Source organism: Olea europaea, chromosome 1, assembly GCF_002742605.1.
Source record: "Olea europaea var. sylvestris chromosome 1, O_europaea_v1, whole genome shotgun sequence".
In the NCBI taxonomy this organism is placed as follows: domain Eukaryota; kingdom Viridiplantae; phylum Streptophyta; class Magnoliopsida; order Lamiales; family Oleaceae; genus Olea; species Olea europaea.
Window position 1 is genome coordinate 7355240 of NC_036237.1, and position 16992 is coordinate 7372231.

Genomic DNA, 16992 nt, shown 5'->3' on the forward strand with positions numbered 1-16992 from the left:
ACTAAGTGGTGAATTTGACATGAAAGACCTTAGTAAGGTTAAGAGAATCTTAGGTATTGAAATCGAAAGAGAGAGGTCAAATTCTGTTTTGTTTTTGCATCAGTCTCCATATATATCCAAAGTATTGAAGAAATTTAATATGAGTGATTGCAAACCTGTCATGTTGCCTCTTGCTAATCATTTTGTTTTATCGAAGGAACAATCCCCTTGCAATGAGCGTGAAGTAGAATACATGAGTAGAGTCCCTTACTCTAATGTAATTGGTTCCATAATGTATTTGATGGTTTGCACTAGACCGGATTTAGGTTTTGCTGTTAGTACTCTCAGTAGATATATGGCTAATCTGGGCCCTGAACATTGGAAAGTGTTAAAGTGGCTATTAAAGTACTTGAAAGGTACAAATGACGTAGGTTTAAAGTTTAGTACTCATAAAGAAGGTATAAAATTAAAGGATTTTGTAGATGCTGACTACGCGGGAGATAGGGATGGTAGGAAATCTACTTTGTCTTACGTGTTTACCTTATCTAATTCATTTGTTAGTTGGAAATCACAGTTACAACATATTGTTGCACTATCCACTATAGAATCAGAATATATTGCTACTACTAAAGCTACTAGAAAAGCTTTATGGCTTAGAGGCCTTCTTCATGAACTATGTGTCTTGAATGATTATGTGGTAGTGTATTCTGATAGTCAGTCATCTATACATTTATGCAAGAACCCCATTTTTCACGAGCGCACTAAACACATTGATGTTAGACTCCACTTCATTAGAGATATAGTATCTCAAGAGGTGGTAAGACTTGAAAATGTCCACACCCACTACAACCCCTCTGGTATGGGGACAAAGATACTGCCATTGGTAAAGTTTAGAAGTTGAAAGGAACATCTAAACATTAGTACAGGTAAATGATTTTCAATTTTTATCGGTTTTCTATTAGAGGTGTCACTAATGGGAGACATTTTTCTTTTGTAAGTCCTTTGACACGAAGGTAGAGGGTGTTAGGCAATTTGTTGTCAAACGACCCCCCGGGCTATGATGTAACCCCAGTTCTATTATCAATCGGCCTTGGCCATATGATTGATTAGTATATTGATACAATTATCGAGACAACCCAATCCACATTTCTATGGACCGTTAGAAGCAACCTATTGTTAATAGTGTTGCTCACGGCTCGTCCCATTTCCTTGGAGGGCTATGGTATTAATTTGAAGCCCATTATTTTTTGAGTCGAGTCTTGTTTGGTCCACTAAATAACCCTAACCTAACTTACCTTGTTTGGTCACTTGCTTAGCTTATATTCTTGGCCTTCCTCTCGGCCTCCATATGAAGAATTCCCAACCTCTCTCTGTGATACTCTTCCCTCAGTTTCTCCTCTTCTATGTGACCTTTGTGGTTCATTTCAAGTGGGCATATTATTGTTCTTCATCTTGTCCAACTAATAGCAACCGGAAGTGGGAACTTGGTGGTGGTGGTTTGGAGTTATCTCAATCTGTTGGTGGTGTCAACTTAATAGGTGAAACTGAGCCCGGTTTGAACTTGGTGTTTGCTGGAAATTGGCACTACAGAACCAAATAAAAGTAGAACGACATCACCGATAAATTGACAAAATGTGATTAATTCCCAAATTTCTTACACAATTATTAACGAATTATTGTACAAAATTTTGGAATTGATTCAGTCTCTTAAGCTTAATTTTCCGCCCCTCAAATTGTGTTTTCATTCCGCATTTTTCCATGTGTGTACTTATAATTTCTTCCTTTCTATTTCTGGTCTTCTCTCCAAAGTCGCCGACCTCCGCATTAGTTTTCTGTTTTATGTATTGTTGGTCCTAGATGAGTATTTTTGTGACTCGTTTGAAGATTAAAATAAATTACAAGAAAATAAGAACACAAAGCAATTTTCGGCCCAAGGCCCCAAGGTTCGGCTAAAGCCTACTCCCCATTGAGCATTCGTTAGGATTTTGCTCGAATCCACTAGATCAACTCAAAAACCAGGCAAAGTTACAAGTACAGAATGAACACCAAGATTTCTGCCTCTCGAATATACATATCACCTTCAAGATTACAGAATATTTCCACAGAGGAATAGATCTCTTCACCCTCTAGCACACTATCATAATTTCACTCAGAAATTATACCAATTTCATCACAGAAGATGAATATTCACACAGAGAAGAGGAGCAGTCGAGAGATTAGGGTGAGGGTTCGAGAGAGTGTTATGACCCCAAAAGTCAGGCTCCATTATTTATAAGAGAGGGAGCCAATATACTGATCCAACGGTGCCAAGTTTGCCAGGTTTCAAACATCCAGCCAAGATCACATTATAAGTAAAGTCGCATTATTAGAAACACGGTTTCTCTTAATCTCGAACCTTAAGATTATTGGATCAAATAAGTGGGCCTTGTAGATCTAGTTGGATCATTGGGCTCAAGAATTGCAGCAGCCCAATATCTTCACAATCTCCACCTTGCTGGAATTTTGAGGCCAATGCTAAGTGGATTCTTACAAAACAAACAAACTTCATTTGCTCTAAAAAACCTGTAAAAGAAAAAAGGACAAAGTTAATAAATTTCAAGATTCAACAACCTTAAAGAATCTATGAATTTACTTAGAGGTATTACCTTTGTACCTGCATCAGTAGGATTTATTTTAGTAGGAATTTTGACCAACTTTATTTCACCTTTTTCAACAATATCTCTAATGAAGTGAAACTTAACATCTATATGTTTGGTCCTATCATGAAAAATTGGATTCTTACTCAAGAAAATGGCACTTTGGTCATCAGAACACAACTCTACCTGATTTTCCACAAGTCCTAATTCATTCAGCAAACCCATCACCCAGAGACCTTCTTTTACTGCCTCTGTAGCAGCGATGTATTCAGCCTCAGTTGAAGACAGTGCTATCAATTTGTGAAGTTGTGATTTCTAGCTTATGCATGTATTATTAATCACATAAAAATATGCAGTGGTGGATTTCCTATTAGCATAATTTCCAGCAAAATCAGAATCCACATAACCTTTCAATTTAAGACCATTTTTATCAGATTTAAACATAAGACCTAAGTTCTGTGTGCCTTTCAAATATCTAATTAAATTTTTCATCGCTTCCCAATGAAGCTCACTGGATTAATCATAAATCTGCTTAATACACTTACTGCATAAGCTATATCAGGTCTAGAACACACCATAACATACATGACAGAACCTACAACATTTGCTTATGGTACATTCCACATTCTTTTAAATTCATTTTCATTTTTAGGTGAACTAACAGGTTTTGCATCATGCAAAGAAAATTTTCTCACAACCTTTTCCATATAAGCTTTTTAGGTTAAAAACAACTTTTCATTAGGCTTATCCTAGTATTTTTCTAGCAGGTCCAAGGTCTTTCATTTGAAACTCGGACTTTAATTTTTGTTTCATAGAATTTAAAGTAGTAGAATTATGACAACTAGAAGCATATCATCCACATATAGGAGCAAGTAAAATGATTTACATTCTCCATCCCTTTTGAAATAAAAATAGAGATCACATTCAGATTTTATGAAATTCAGACCTTGTATAAAAGAGTCAAATCTTTTATACCATTATCTTGGAGCCTGTTTTAGGCCATACAATGATTTATTTATTAGATACACTAAGTGTTCTTTACCTTTAACCTCAAATCCTTTTGGTTGTTTCATATATATTGTTTCATCTAAGGATCCATACAAGAAGGCTGTCTTAACATCAAGTTGTTCTAATTCTAAATCAAATTGTGCTACAAGGGCAAGTAATATTCTAATGGAGGTATACTTCACTATGGGTGAAAATATCTCAGTATAATCTATACCCTCTCTTTGTGTAAATCTTTTTTGCTACAAGTCTTGTCTTGTATCTTCTATCATTTGATTTAAATTCGCCTTCTTTAATTTTATACACCCACTTACTCTCAATGAATTTGCAGTCTTTGGGTTTTTCTACTAAATGCCAAGTTTTATTTTTTTACTTAGAGAACTCATCTCATCCTGCATTGCTGCAAACCATTTCTCATATTCTTTAGAGGTAGTTGCCTCTTCAAATGACTCAGGTTCCTTATATAGAGGGTCAAATTCCAAGTGTACATATACAAAATCTGCATATTGGTATCTTAAAGGTGGTCTAATCTGTCTCCTCTCTCTGTCCCTAGTTAATTGATAGTCCTACAAATCATTTGCAGGTCCAATGTCTTGATTATCACCTATATTTTCATCAACTGTGATGGGTTGAGGTTCTTCCTGAGGTTGCTCCACCTCAATTTGAGTCTGTTCATGTAAGTTTTGATTACTAAAATCAATTTCAGATATAACAAAGTCTTTATCTAAAATTTCTCCTTCAAGTTTTATCACCAAGACATGGAAATACAAATTCATTAAAGACTACAGATCTGCTGGTTATCACTTTGTAGCCTTTTATTTCTTTAATCCAAATCCTATAGTCTTTTATTCCTTCCCTATATCCTGAAAAAACATATTTCAGAGATCTGGGATCAAGTTTGGACTCAGTTTGATGAGCATAGGCTGCACACCCAAAGGTTCTTAAGTGAGAGTAATCAGGAAGAGATCCTAACCACATTTGTTTAGGGATTCTTTCACCTATTGAACTTGAAGGACATCTATTTATCAAATAACATGCAGTTTTAACTGTCTCTTCCCAAAAGATTTTTGGCAGTCCTGAACTAATCAGCATGCATCTTGTCCTTTCTAAGATTGTTCTATTCATCTTCTCACCAATTCCATTTTGTTGAGGGGTATAGGTCACGGTTCTGCCCCTAAGAAGCCATCATTGTTGCAATATTGATCAAATTCAGTATTACAAAATTCTAGCCCATTGTCAGTTCTTAAAGTTTTAATTCTCTTACTTGTTTGATTTTCTATTAAAGTTTTGCAGTCCTTAAAAGTTAAGAAAGTGTCTGATTTAGATTTTAATTAGAAGATCCAAACTTATAGCCATATGTTGTAGGTACAGGGACAAGCCCCCATAGGTCACTATGGATGTATTCAAGTATATTCTGTGACTTCTGTATTCCTGTCTTAAAGGGCATTCTATTCTGTTTTCCCATAACACAACATTCATAAAAGGTTAATCTTTGAACTATATCCCTTCCAAAAACACCTGCCCTTAAGAGAGATTTTAGGCCTTTTTCACTACGATGGCCTAACCTCTTGTGCCACAACTTTGATTTATCATTTTGTGTCACCAAGTTTGCAGTGTATTTTTCAATAACAACATCAGAAGTTATGGTATAAATTCCATTGATCTTAAGTGAGCTGACAAGAAGTTTCTGATTTTTAATTATATTTGTAAAACCATTTCTAATCTCAATATGATACTTTTCATCATCTAAAACTCCCAAAGAAATAAGATTCCTTCTAAGTGTTGGAACATACCTAGTATGATTCAGCCTTAGAAACTGACCATTTTTTAGTTTCAGAATAATGTTACCAATCCCTTTAACTTGGCAAGACTCATTATTCCCTAGTTTTACAAATCCTTCACTAAGACTAGAGAAATCAGAAAACCAACTGATATTGGGACTCATGTGAAAGGAACAACCTGAATCAAGAACCCAATCTTGATCAGGTTTTTCTGATAAAGAAACATATGCAACCCCAATATCAGCATTTACTTCCTTATAAGAAGCAATAATGGCAGAAGTACCATTATCATTGTTGGACCCTTTTCCTAAATCATTCGCTTTTTTAAAACAATCTTTAATTAGGTGTACACCTTTCCCACAATAGTAATATTTTCGATTCTTAGCCATCCCTTTGTACACTTCCTTATCCTTTTCTTTATTATTCCCCCCATTTCTTTTTAGAGAAGTTTTTATCCTTATTTTGATAGCCTTGACTGAAGTTATTTAAGGCCTTGGGAATTTAGGATTGGATGAGGATTTTTCAGCATGAAGAACTTCATTTTGTTCAGATTTAAGTTCCAATTCTTTGTTCCTTAGAGAGTCGTGGATTATTTCAACAGTTAGATCACTCCTATCATATTCTAAGGCATTTCTAATGTCCTTATACTTATCTCCTAGGGCATTAAGCAGACCAACTACTTTCTGATCATCAAAGATCTTTTTCCCACGGGTAGTTAGGTCTTGAATGATCTTATTAAACCTATCCATATTCTCTTCTAGATCTAGATTAGGTTCCAACTTATGACTGAAAAATTGTTTCCAAAAGAAACATTTATTAGCCATAGACTTAGTAATATATTGTTTTTCTAAGGCTTGTTAAAGTTTTCAGGAATCCCAAAACAAAGAAAAATCTAGAGGGTTTTCAGGAATCCCAAAAATTTTCTTTAAAAAAAATGATTTTGAAAAAATAGATTTCCCAAAAACAAGTACAGAATTGACACGACCCGTCCTGAATCACCCTAGTGGACCCGAAACGTGACGTGCACTGATGATAGATGCTGACTAGATGTCAGATCCACCACCAAGACTGACTATGACTTATTTCAAAAAATGCAACAAAATTAAATGTTTATGTAAAATATAATGCAATGGGCCCAAAATGTTTACTTCGTGCTTCATCAATATGAGTTTTAATGTTCAACATGTCGTGTGGCTCTCATTCCAAATTCATTAGGTTCTTCTAGCTAAAAAGACTCAATTGCTACCTGTAGGAAAAGTTGTGGTAAAATAAATGAGTTGATAGCTCGGTGAGTGGAGATGTTCGAAAATAAATATACTTTTTCAATTTTACATTTGTATCGAAAATCAAATTCATATCATTTGATAATTCACAAGCTAACATCATGTAATTGTAACCAAAGGTGAAATATTCACATAAGGTTGTAAAACATCATCTCAAAGTCATAATATAAATATCAACTGAAAACCATGCTATAATCTTATCACATCAAACGCACTGAAAAATCTACCAAAAATGTACCCTTTGACCAAAATAATAATCCACCCCTCGGGTTAAGAACTTTCGTCATGGGCCATTGGCCCCTCCGTGAACGAAAGTCGGTCTCAAAGACCTTTCGTAATCAATCCTAGAATACGGCCAAGACCCCTCTGTGAACTATATGTACACGATCAAGACCAATGTCAGGTCAAGACCCTCCGTGTAGGATAGAACACGGCCAAGGCCCCTCTGTGAACTAGAAGAAGTATATAATCATGGGTACTTTTTTGACCGATCTCAATATTGCATATCTCACATATCAAACAAATTTCAATATCACATGTTTTATATAGCAAGACACAAATATGCTATAAATAATCTTTAATATTCCACATGTATCATAATAAAAGAGATTTCCATAATAATCATATAATTCAAACACATAACTGCACATACTTTGATAGTATACTTAATTTATAAATATTTTAAAAATATTTATATTTTTTCACTCACAGTATAATCTTCACAAAATCAACCCGATTGATAAACTGTTCTGATATTTGTATCGTCGCCTGAAATATGATATAATTTTTAAATAAATAATTAATTATTTTAAATAATTTCAATAATTAAATAAGCGACACCCAAACTTAATCATTTCACGTTTAAGCGATTTTCATAGTCTATTTAATCACTAAAACTAGTTTTTCTTTCATCTTACTCAATTTCATAGTTTATTATACTTAACCCCTTCAATAAAATTGAATTTAATCTAACTATTTAACAATTATAAAATCAAACATAACTTGACAATAAATAACTTTTTACTTACCTTTCAAAATTGAGAAATTCAAGCTTAATAATGTAAATCACTTATTTTCTAACAATATAGGTGAACTTTCCTATTTTTATTTTTTTTCCTCTTCTCCTTTTTTTTTTTCTTTCTTTCTCTTTTCTCTTCCTCTTTTCTCTCCCTGCTCTCATTTGCTTGGTATGTGTTGTGTGTGTGTTTGTGGGAGAAATAGATAGGTTTTGAACATGGGTGATTTATAAAAATCAATCCACCGCCTCTCTCTCTTCTTCTTTTTTTGTTTTTGACTCTTTTTTTTTTTTGGCTAAAGTCTGACTTTTTTTTTTATTACAAAATTAAGGTATTACAAAACTCATCCCTTTAAAAGAATTTCGTCCTCGAAATTCAATTAGCTAGATGTTCAACACGTAAGGATATAGAACTCACATTTAACTTCCGTTACCCATAATGCCTCTTTTATTGAATGATTTCTCCAACAAACATTTAGTACCAAAATTTAATCTTTCCCATCATAGTTTTAATAACTTCCTAAGAGCCAATATATGGTATTCTCATTTTTTCCCATAACGATGCTTACATATTAAAATCGAACAGCATTCTTTCACCAATTTCATCACAATAAATATGTCCTTAGAATATTTCAATATCATATATAACCTCCATTATCATCATTTGTGTCTAGTTCTTATAGGTCAATTCCATGAAGAATAGATAATCATCAAAGTCCTCTTTAATTAACAAACTAGTTGATAGCCTCTCTTTTAAGCTTGTCTTCATAATATCTGATATTCTATCAAAAGAAAATGCATAGTGAAATTTAATTATATAACTTCTTACAACTAACCAAAGATAAATACTCCAATTCCACCATATAATTAACAATATTGTCTAAATATAATTTTGTAAGTCTATCCTATGAATTGACTATATCATTTAAAAAGAATCTTGTAAAATTTATCAATCTATCCACAAGGATTTAGATACTATTTTGTCTCCACTCCGTGTATTTGGAATCCCAAAAAAAAAAAAAAAATTACTTTAAGGGTAACTACCTTCATTCTAAATTGACAATATCTCCAAATATTCAATTGTTCATGATTTTCTAAAATTCTAGTTATCCCCAACAAAACAATTGAAATAGTTCAATATGGTGTTCTTTTCCTTTAATTATATATCACCAAATGATAATATATACACAATTTTCATTTCCACCATTTCGAATAAAATATACCTTAAAGTCTGATGATTGATAACTATTGATATCTCTCGCAATGTGATGACAAAATCTCAATATAACCAACTCCAAATCATGTTTTAATCATGACTCTTCAACAATCTACAGTATCATTCGTAATTTATAAGTTTACTTCAGAATACTTACTAAACCTTAACATAAATCATTATCGTGAATCAATCACTTATCATCTTTAGATATAAGAGCAAATATTTCCTCAGAATTTCCTAATAGCAAAACTTTTGACATTTCTATACCTATATAAATTTTGTTCTTTCTTTCTATGAAAATAAAATAATAAAATTTAATCATGAAAATCTATACTCTTATTCCATAAATGGGTCGTTGATCTATCATCACTGCATAATCCTTTTTGTATATCGCATAAAGACCTTTAACTAAGATTACAACCCAAAGATACCGTCCCACAATTGAATAAAATTTACATTCAATAGTCACCCTAAACTTCAAACTATTCGACATTTCATCCATTTATTCCATAACAAATAGATCTCAATAAAAATGAAGTACTTTATACAAGAAATCCAAAAATACAATTGAAAATCACCCAAAAATTACATCACTAAAAATTCATTAAATTCATGTAACTTCAAAATTTAACTCAACGCTTCCAAATTGTATGGAATATGACACAATAATCCAACGAATGTCCTTAACGAAATTAGTCAACTTAACCAAATCAATCATCACATGATTTTGCTATAGGAAAGTCATTACATTCATTTACATGCTATTCACCATATCATGTTGTAGTCATGTAACATCATCACATACTTATGGTCATACCATATGTCTTCCAACTTTTAGTTATATCAATTTTTCCTTAAGATTACAAAATAATAACCTTCATATTTACCATGTGAACCTTTCATACATCAATATATCATCAAGATTTCATACGTTAATTTTCCAAACTCAATAAATTCAAATTTTACCATTCTCTAAGTTTTATTTTTATTTTTTTTCCACATAAACATACCTAAATGCACATATCCATTTAATTCTATTTTTAAAGCAACAAATCACCCCATAATAGGTAATCATTACGAAGTTCAACCCTATTTTTCTCACATTCCTTGTAATCAAACCACTCATAAATAATCAAAATAGTTGAAATTACCGTTCATTTTCTCGATGCCTAAAATACACAATAACACATTGTCATCTATCAATCAACAAATCATCATTTGTCTTTCACAATTTCTTATCATATAGTATAAATATACACCATTGTAGTTTCTATTATTATCCCATATAAGTGGTCACAAATCACCACAAAATTTTGATAACGCCACTAATCATTTAGTTTCCCAAAAAAATTAAAATTCCTCACCTGATTATCACCATTTACACATATAATATCGTTTTCATTGTTACTATAGTACAAGCTAGAACTAGGGATTTCTCAAGTGTACATTAAAACCACGAAATTCTACACAAAGATTGGTACTTAAATGGTTGTACCCTATCACTTTGAATGCCTATACATAAATAACATGTAAAATCATTAAAATCTATTCAACTCTTAATAGGTTAAATACACCACAATTTCAATCCAACAACTAATAACTCTTTCCACCAATCGGATCATTGCAACTATCATATTTATATACTAGTCTTTTCTGGATCCGTTAAAAAAATATTTTTCTATCATTTTTTGGTTCCATACATTCGAGCTAGAGAGCTTGTGATTTCTGCCACCACGACCTGTGAACATACCAATTGAACATGCATGAACCAAAATTTTTTTTAAAACCATGCTATGATATTACTTTGACACGACCCGTCCCGAATGACCCTAGTGGACCCGAAACGTGACGTGCGCCGATGATAGATGCTGACTAGATGTCAGATCCACCACCAAGACTGACTATGACTTATTTCAAAAAATGCAACAAAATCAAATGTTTATGTAAAACATAATGCAATGGGCCCAAAATGTTTACTTCGTGCTTCATCAATATGAGTTATAATGTTCAACATGTCGTGTGGCTCTCATTCCAAAATCATTAGGCTCTTCCAGCTAAAAAGAATCAATTGCTACCTGTAGGAAAAATTGTGGCAAAATAAATGAATTGATAGCTCAGTGAGTGGAGATGTTCGAAAATAAATATACTTTTTCAATTTTACATTTCTATCGAAAATCAAATTCATATCATTTGATAATTCACAAGTAACATCAAGTAATTGTAACCAAATGTGAAATATTCACATAAGGTCGTAAAATATCATATCAAAATCATAATATAAACATCAACTGAAAATCATGCTATAATCTCATCAGATCAAACGAGTTGAAAAATATACCAAAAATGTACCCTCTGCCTGAAATATATAATCCGCCCCTCGAGCTAAGAACTTTCGCCACGGGCCTTTGGCCCCTCCATGAATGAAAGCCGATCTCAAAGACCTCTTATAATCAATTATAGAACACGGTCAATACCCCTCTGTAAACTATATGTACACGATCAAGACCCTCCGTATAGGATAGAATACGGCCAAGGCCCTTCTGTGAACTAGAAGAAGTATATAATCATGGGTACTTTTTTGGCCGATCTCAATATTGCATGTCTCACATACCAAACAAATTTCAATATCACATGTCTTACATAGCAAGTCGCAAATATGCCATAAATAATCTTTGATATTCTACATGTATCATAATAAAAGAGATTTCCATAATAAACATATAATTCGAATACATAATTGCACATACTTTGACAGTATACTTAATTTATAAATATTTTAAAAATATTTATATTTTTTCACTCACAGTACAATGTTCGCAAAATCAACCCGATTGGAAAATTGTTCTGATGTTTGTATCATCGCCTGAAATACGATATAATTTTTAAATAAATAATTAATTATTTTAAATAATTTCAATAATTAAATAGGCGACACCCAAACTTAATCATTTCACGTTTAAGCGATTTCCATAGTCTATTTAATCACTAAAACTAGTTTTTTTTTCATCTTACTCAATTTCATAGTTTATTATACTTAACCCCTTCAATAAAATTGAATTTAATCTAACAATCTAACAACTATAAAATCAAACATAACTTGACAATAAATAACTTTTTACTTACCTTTCAAAATTGAGGAATTCAAGCTTAATAACGTAAATCACTTATTTTCTAATAATATAGGCGAACTTTCCTATTTTTATTTTTTTTCCTCTTCTCCTTTTTTTTTTCTTCTTTCTCTCTTTTCTCTTCCTCTTTTCTCTCCCTGCTCTTGTTTGCTTGGTGTGTGTTGTGTGTGTGTTTGTGGGAGAAATGGATAGGTTTTGAACATGGGTGGATTGATATAAATCAATCCACCACCTCTCTTCTTTTTTTTTTTTTTTTTTTTTTTTTTTTTTTTTTTTTTTTTTTTCTATTTTTTTTTTTTTTTTTTTTTTTTTTTTGCTTAAGTTTTTTTTTTTTTTTTTTTTTTTTTTTTAATTTTTTTTTTTTTTTTTTTTTTTTTTTTTTTTTTTTTTAAGGTATTACAAGAATAGTTAAGGTTTTCGTTACCAACTGCAGGCCATGTACAAAATACTCGCTGAATACCACAGATCAACACAAGGTTCCAGTCGAAGGATCCTTACATTGTAAAGATAACAAGAAACGTTAGATATGAGGAATTCTTCAAAAAAGAAAAGAAACCGAAGAGTCACAAAAATAGATCGAAGGTAAAAAATTTCAGATTCTTGAAAAAACGAAGATTTCACATGCTCTGATACCACTGTTGGTCCCAGACGAGTATTTTTGTGACTCATTTGAAGGTTAAACGTAAAAGATTAAAATAAATTTCAAGAAAATAAGAACACAAAGCAATTTTCGGCCCAAAACCCTGAGGTTCAGCTAAAGCCTACTCCTCGTTGAGCATCCATTAGGATTTTGCTCGAATCCACTAGATCAACTCGAAAACCAGGCAAAGTTACAAGTACAAAATGAACACCAAGATTTCTGCCTCTCGAATATACAGATCACCCTCAAGATTACAGAATATTTCCACAAAGGAATAGATCTCTTCACCCTCTAACACACTATTATAATTTCACTTAGAAATTACACCAGATTCATCATAAAAGATGAATATTCACACAGAGAAGAAGAGCAGTCGAGGAATTAGGGTTAGGGTTCGAGAGAGTGTATGACCCCAAAAGTCAGGCTCCATTATTTATAAGAGAGGGAACAAATATACCGATCCAACAGTTCCCAATTTGCCAAGTGTCAAACATCCATCCAAGATCACATTATAAGTAAAGTCGCATTATTAGAAATGTGTTTTCTCTTAATCTCGAACCTTCAGATTACTGGATCGAATAAGTGGGCCTTGTAGAGCTAGCTGGATCATTGGACTCAAGAATTGCAGCAGTCCAATATCTTCACACATAAATAGTATTTTATTTCCAATAGAATTCCAACAAGCAGCCCTTTTTTCTCCTCCTTCAGCTCCAATGTTGTTGTCTAATCTGAAGTCAAATTCTTGGATAAAACACACACACACACACACACACAAAACGGTCCAGCCCACTTTCTTTATGTCTCTTTTCAATTGCCAGCAAATTGATTGGATTTATTCCATTTAAGTCCAAGTCCAAGTCCATGTTAAAGTTGAGGCCCATTTCAATTCCAATGCATTAATTACCTTCAAGGCTTCAATTCTTTAAAGTAATCCACTTTAATCCTTGAATTCAATTAATTGTGCAGTCCTTAAATTTCTCAAATGTAGAATTTGATCCCAAAAATTGCATTCAATAGCCAATTGATTCTTATTTCTTTTTCAATTGTTTCAAAGTGGGTCCATAACTAAAAACAAAATAAAATTAATCCAAGTTAAATAGAAATTAATACTTCGATGACATAAAGGCTTAATAATATGGTCTAAATAACCCCATCAACAAAAATATATATATATATAGAAATTTTACCAATAAGTGAGGGTTAGATAAATGTAATTTGCCCTCTTTTCGCTTTTCGTAATAGATTGTAACCACGGTCTTCCTCCACCACAAGCGAGGGTTTACCAATAAAACTAGTACATTTTGCCCAAGAATAAAAAAAATAAAAAAATACTCGTATGATTTGATATGAATTAATTTTAATATTTAGATTATAAATATAATACTTTTGGAGTTGAATTTCAATATTTTTGTTGCTAGAACCGAATGAACTCATTACTAAGAACCAAATTGGACAAGTTTTACTTGGAATCAAACAAACCAAGTAGTTTGATCCAATTATAATTAGGCACCATTTGATAGGCACCAATTTTCTTGGGAAAATGGAATTAGAATGCCAATGTCCAATTTTTGTGTGTTTGATAGTGTTTTATTTTCTATGGAAATTAAATTCTTGAATTTCTTGGGAGTTATAATTTTCTAGCTTTTGTGGTGGAAACTGATTTTCCCGGTTACTGTTGACCTTTTTTTTTTAGAGATAATGGAAACAAATTCTGAGAATTATTGTAAAAAAATAATTCCCTTTAGTTGACAATTTTCATATAAAACAAAGCCAAACGAACACTAAAAGATAGATTATTTTCTTGATTTTTTTTTTTGGGCAATGAAAACAAATTTCATCCCCAATACAGTAAATTTCATCCCTTTAATTGATAATTTTCATATAAAACAAAGCTAAACGAACATAAAAAATACTTTTATTTCAATATTTTCCACGTGAAAAATTATACCAATCAAATACAATAATTTACAATTCCCAGGAAAACAATTTCTGGGCAATTCAATTTCATGGAATTCTTTTTGTTTTTACCTAAATTTCATCTTTGCAATCAAACGGACCCTTAGTCAATTTTTTTCACATCGAAATGTCTATACCTGTTTCCACGTGATCCATTAGAATATAAAACATTATAATCAATACATGCACACATATTAGTGGCATAAAAAAAATTCCAAATCCAAATCAATACCTACTTCCACGTGATCCAAATACATGTTCAGATTGCGGAAGGAGGCAAGTGCTGTGTCTACATTTATTATTAACTTTACCCTGCATTCAAAATTGATATGAAAAGACACTGATTCATCTATTACGAGAGTCGATGCTACAAATAGTTCCTGTTTGATAGAAATTAAAAAATTACTACTACTTATACATAATAGCTCAAATACAGATGATGTGTCAAAAAGAAAGTGGAAAATGATTTTTTTTTTATTTTTTTATTTTTTTTAATTTGGTTGAAGAAATTCTGAGCCAATGATGAATGTAAGTTATTATCTAAATCATTATTTACATATCACTTTATCTTCTATTTTCTCCTAATCATATCCTAAAAAGAATATTTTTACTATAATTAAAGACTTACTGTGGCATCAGATACCTTGAAGACAAAATTTAAGTGTGAAAACACATGGAATGATCTGTTTTGCATTTTAAAAGTAATTAACACAATCAATGTGCTTGTAAAAATTTGTCGAGAATTATAGTGGTGGGATCTTTTCTTTATCTAGTTGTTTATAAAGATATTGTAGGTAATCGTAGCATTAAGGGCCACCCAAAAATCTCAGCAACCCTAAGAAACGTTTCTTCTACTTTATAAGCTCCAATGAATTATTAGTAAGAAGGATTGTATATCGGATAATCAGCGGTTGTGATGTTTCCTTTTCAACACGGTGATGAGCTGGTTTTTCAGCCCCCTTCTGTTATCAGAGAAGATCAAATCCAGGAAGATCTGAATACGGATAATACTTTACAGTATAATAATCCTAGTTCTAGCAGTTGGGAAAAGGAGCTACAGAGATCATTAGGTATTCAAGAAAATAATGGTGGAAGCACTTTTTACGAATCTAATATTAAGAAACTTATACATAGAGATATTGAACGGCAGAGAAGAAAAGAAATGGCTAATCGTTATGCTTCTCTTCGATCACTTGTTCCTCCTGAACATCTGAAGGTAAATTCATTATTTTTAATGGTACTTCTTCTTTTTTTCTCTGTTGCCCTTAATATGTACTTTGCAGAACATTAACATCTGGATTACGGGGGAAAAACGCTCGTTTTGTTGATATTGAATGTTTTTTCAGTAAAGATACCTGTAACATTTTATTCATGGTGTTTTAGGGCAAGAAGTCGTTATCAGATCTTATAGAAGTGGCTGTAAATTACATAACAGATACCAAAAAGAATATCAAGAAACTAGGTTTGCAGAGAGACAAGCTAAAGTTGTTGTCTAATTCAGGCAATCTCAGTGCCAATGTTGGCAGTTCCTCTAGTTATTCGCCTGATTTAGTCACAGTGAACCCTTTCTCCGATGGTGTGGAAATTCTAATCAGCAGCTTCAAAGAGGAAGGGTTCCCCCTCTCCAAAGTGCTTGTAGAATTACTAGAGAGAGGGCTTATTGTTGTTAGTTGTTCTTCTGTGAAAGAGAATGAAAGTTCACTCCATATAATTCAGTGTGAGGTACTGATACAATCGTATGAGTGATTGATTCAGGGTTTCATTTATCATACGTTTTGCTCACAATTTCTTACTCATCATATTTGCAGGCCAGTGGTCTCAAATGCAATGTTCTTGCTACGCTGCAAAAAAGACTGACAGATGTGATTAACCTAGGTTGCAAGAACTCTTAGGTAAGTGTGTGCAGAACGCGAACTTTGGATACATGTTTGTGTCATTCTGTGTACTTAAAATTTCTAGTAGGTAAATGGATATAATTTAATGGATGTCCACGTACTTTGCCAGTTTCGAGTGTGCTAATGTAAAATCAGTTGAAAATTCTGTAGTGTCCAAGGTTTTATTTTCTATCTGCTCATTGGTTCATGCTCCTCCCAACGAGGGCATATTTCTCCGTAGATAAATTTGTTATGATCTGAAATGAAAGTGTTGTTTGATTTGATTAAATTGTCTTTACAAACCAAATGCAGAAGTTTGTGACTTAGTCAGCAGATACAGCTCTTAAGGATTTCTCATTCTTGTGTTAGTATATCAGTATAACCTTTGTTGGAACTCTTGACCAATTTATTTGTGCATTCCCCTAGATTAACACTATAATTTAGTGAAAAACTCTAGAATGAAAGAAAAATCACAGGCC

General features: G+C 32.4%; 1 protein-coding gene across 1 annotated transcript; it reads left to right on the forward strand.

Annotated features, from left to right (window-relative positions):
• The first annotated feature begins 15481 nt into the window (after window positions 1–15481).
• Window positions 15482–16743, forward strand: LOC111406604 (transcription factor bHLH118-like). Its single transcript, XM_023036209.1, has 3 exons — window positions 15482–15855; window positions 16023–16361; window positions 16448–16743. Exons 1-3 carry the CDS (start codon window positions 15556–15558, stop codon window positions 16529–16531), a joined length of 723 nt encoding a protein of 240 aa, XP_022891977.1. The 5' UTR covers window positions 15482–15555; the 3' UTR covers window positions 16532–16743.
• Window positions 16744–16992: the final 249 nt, after the last annotated feature.

Bases quoted from the DNA above. Each gene is read 5' to 3' on its own strand.
- LOC111406604 (XM_023036209.1), top strand. From the start codon at position 15,556: ATGTTTCCTTTTCAACACGGTGATGAGCTGGTTTTTCAGCCCCCTTCT. The intron at 15,856-16,022 runs GTAAATTCATTA...ATGGTGTTTTAG, and splicing joins TTCCTCCTGAACATCTGAAG to GGCAAGAAGTCGTTATCAGA. The intron at 16,362-16,447 runs GTACTGATACAA...TCATATTTGCAG, and splicing joins TCCATATAATTCAGTGTGAG to GCCAGTGGTCTCAAATGCAA.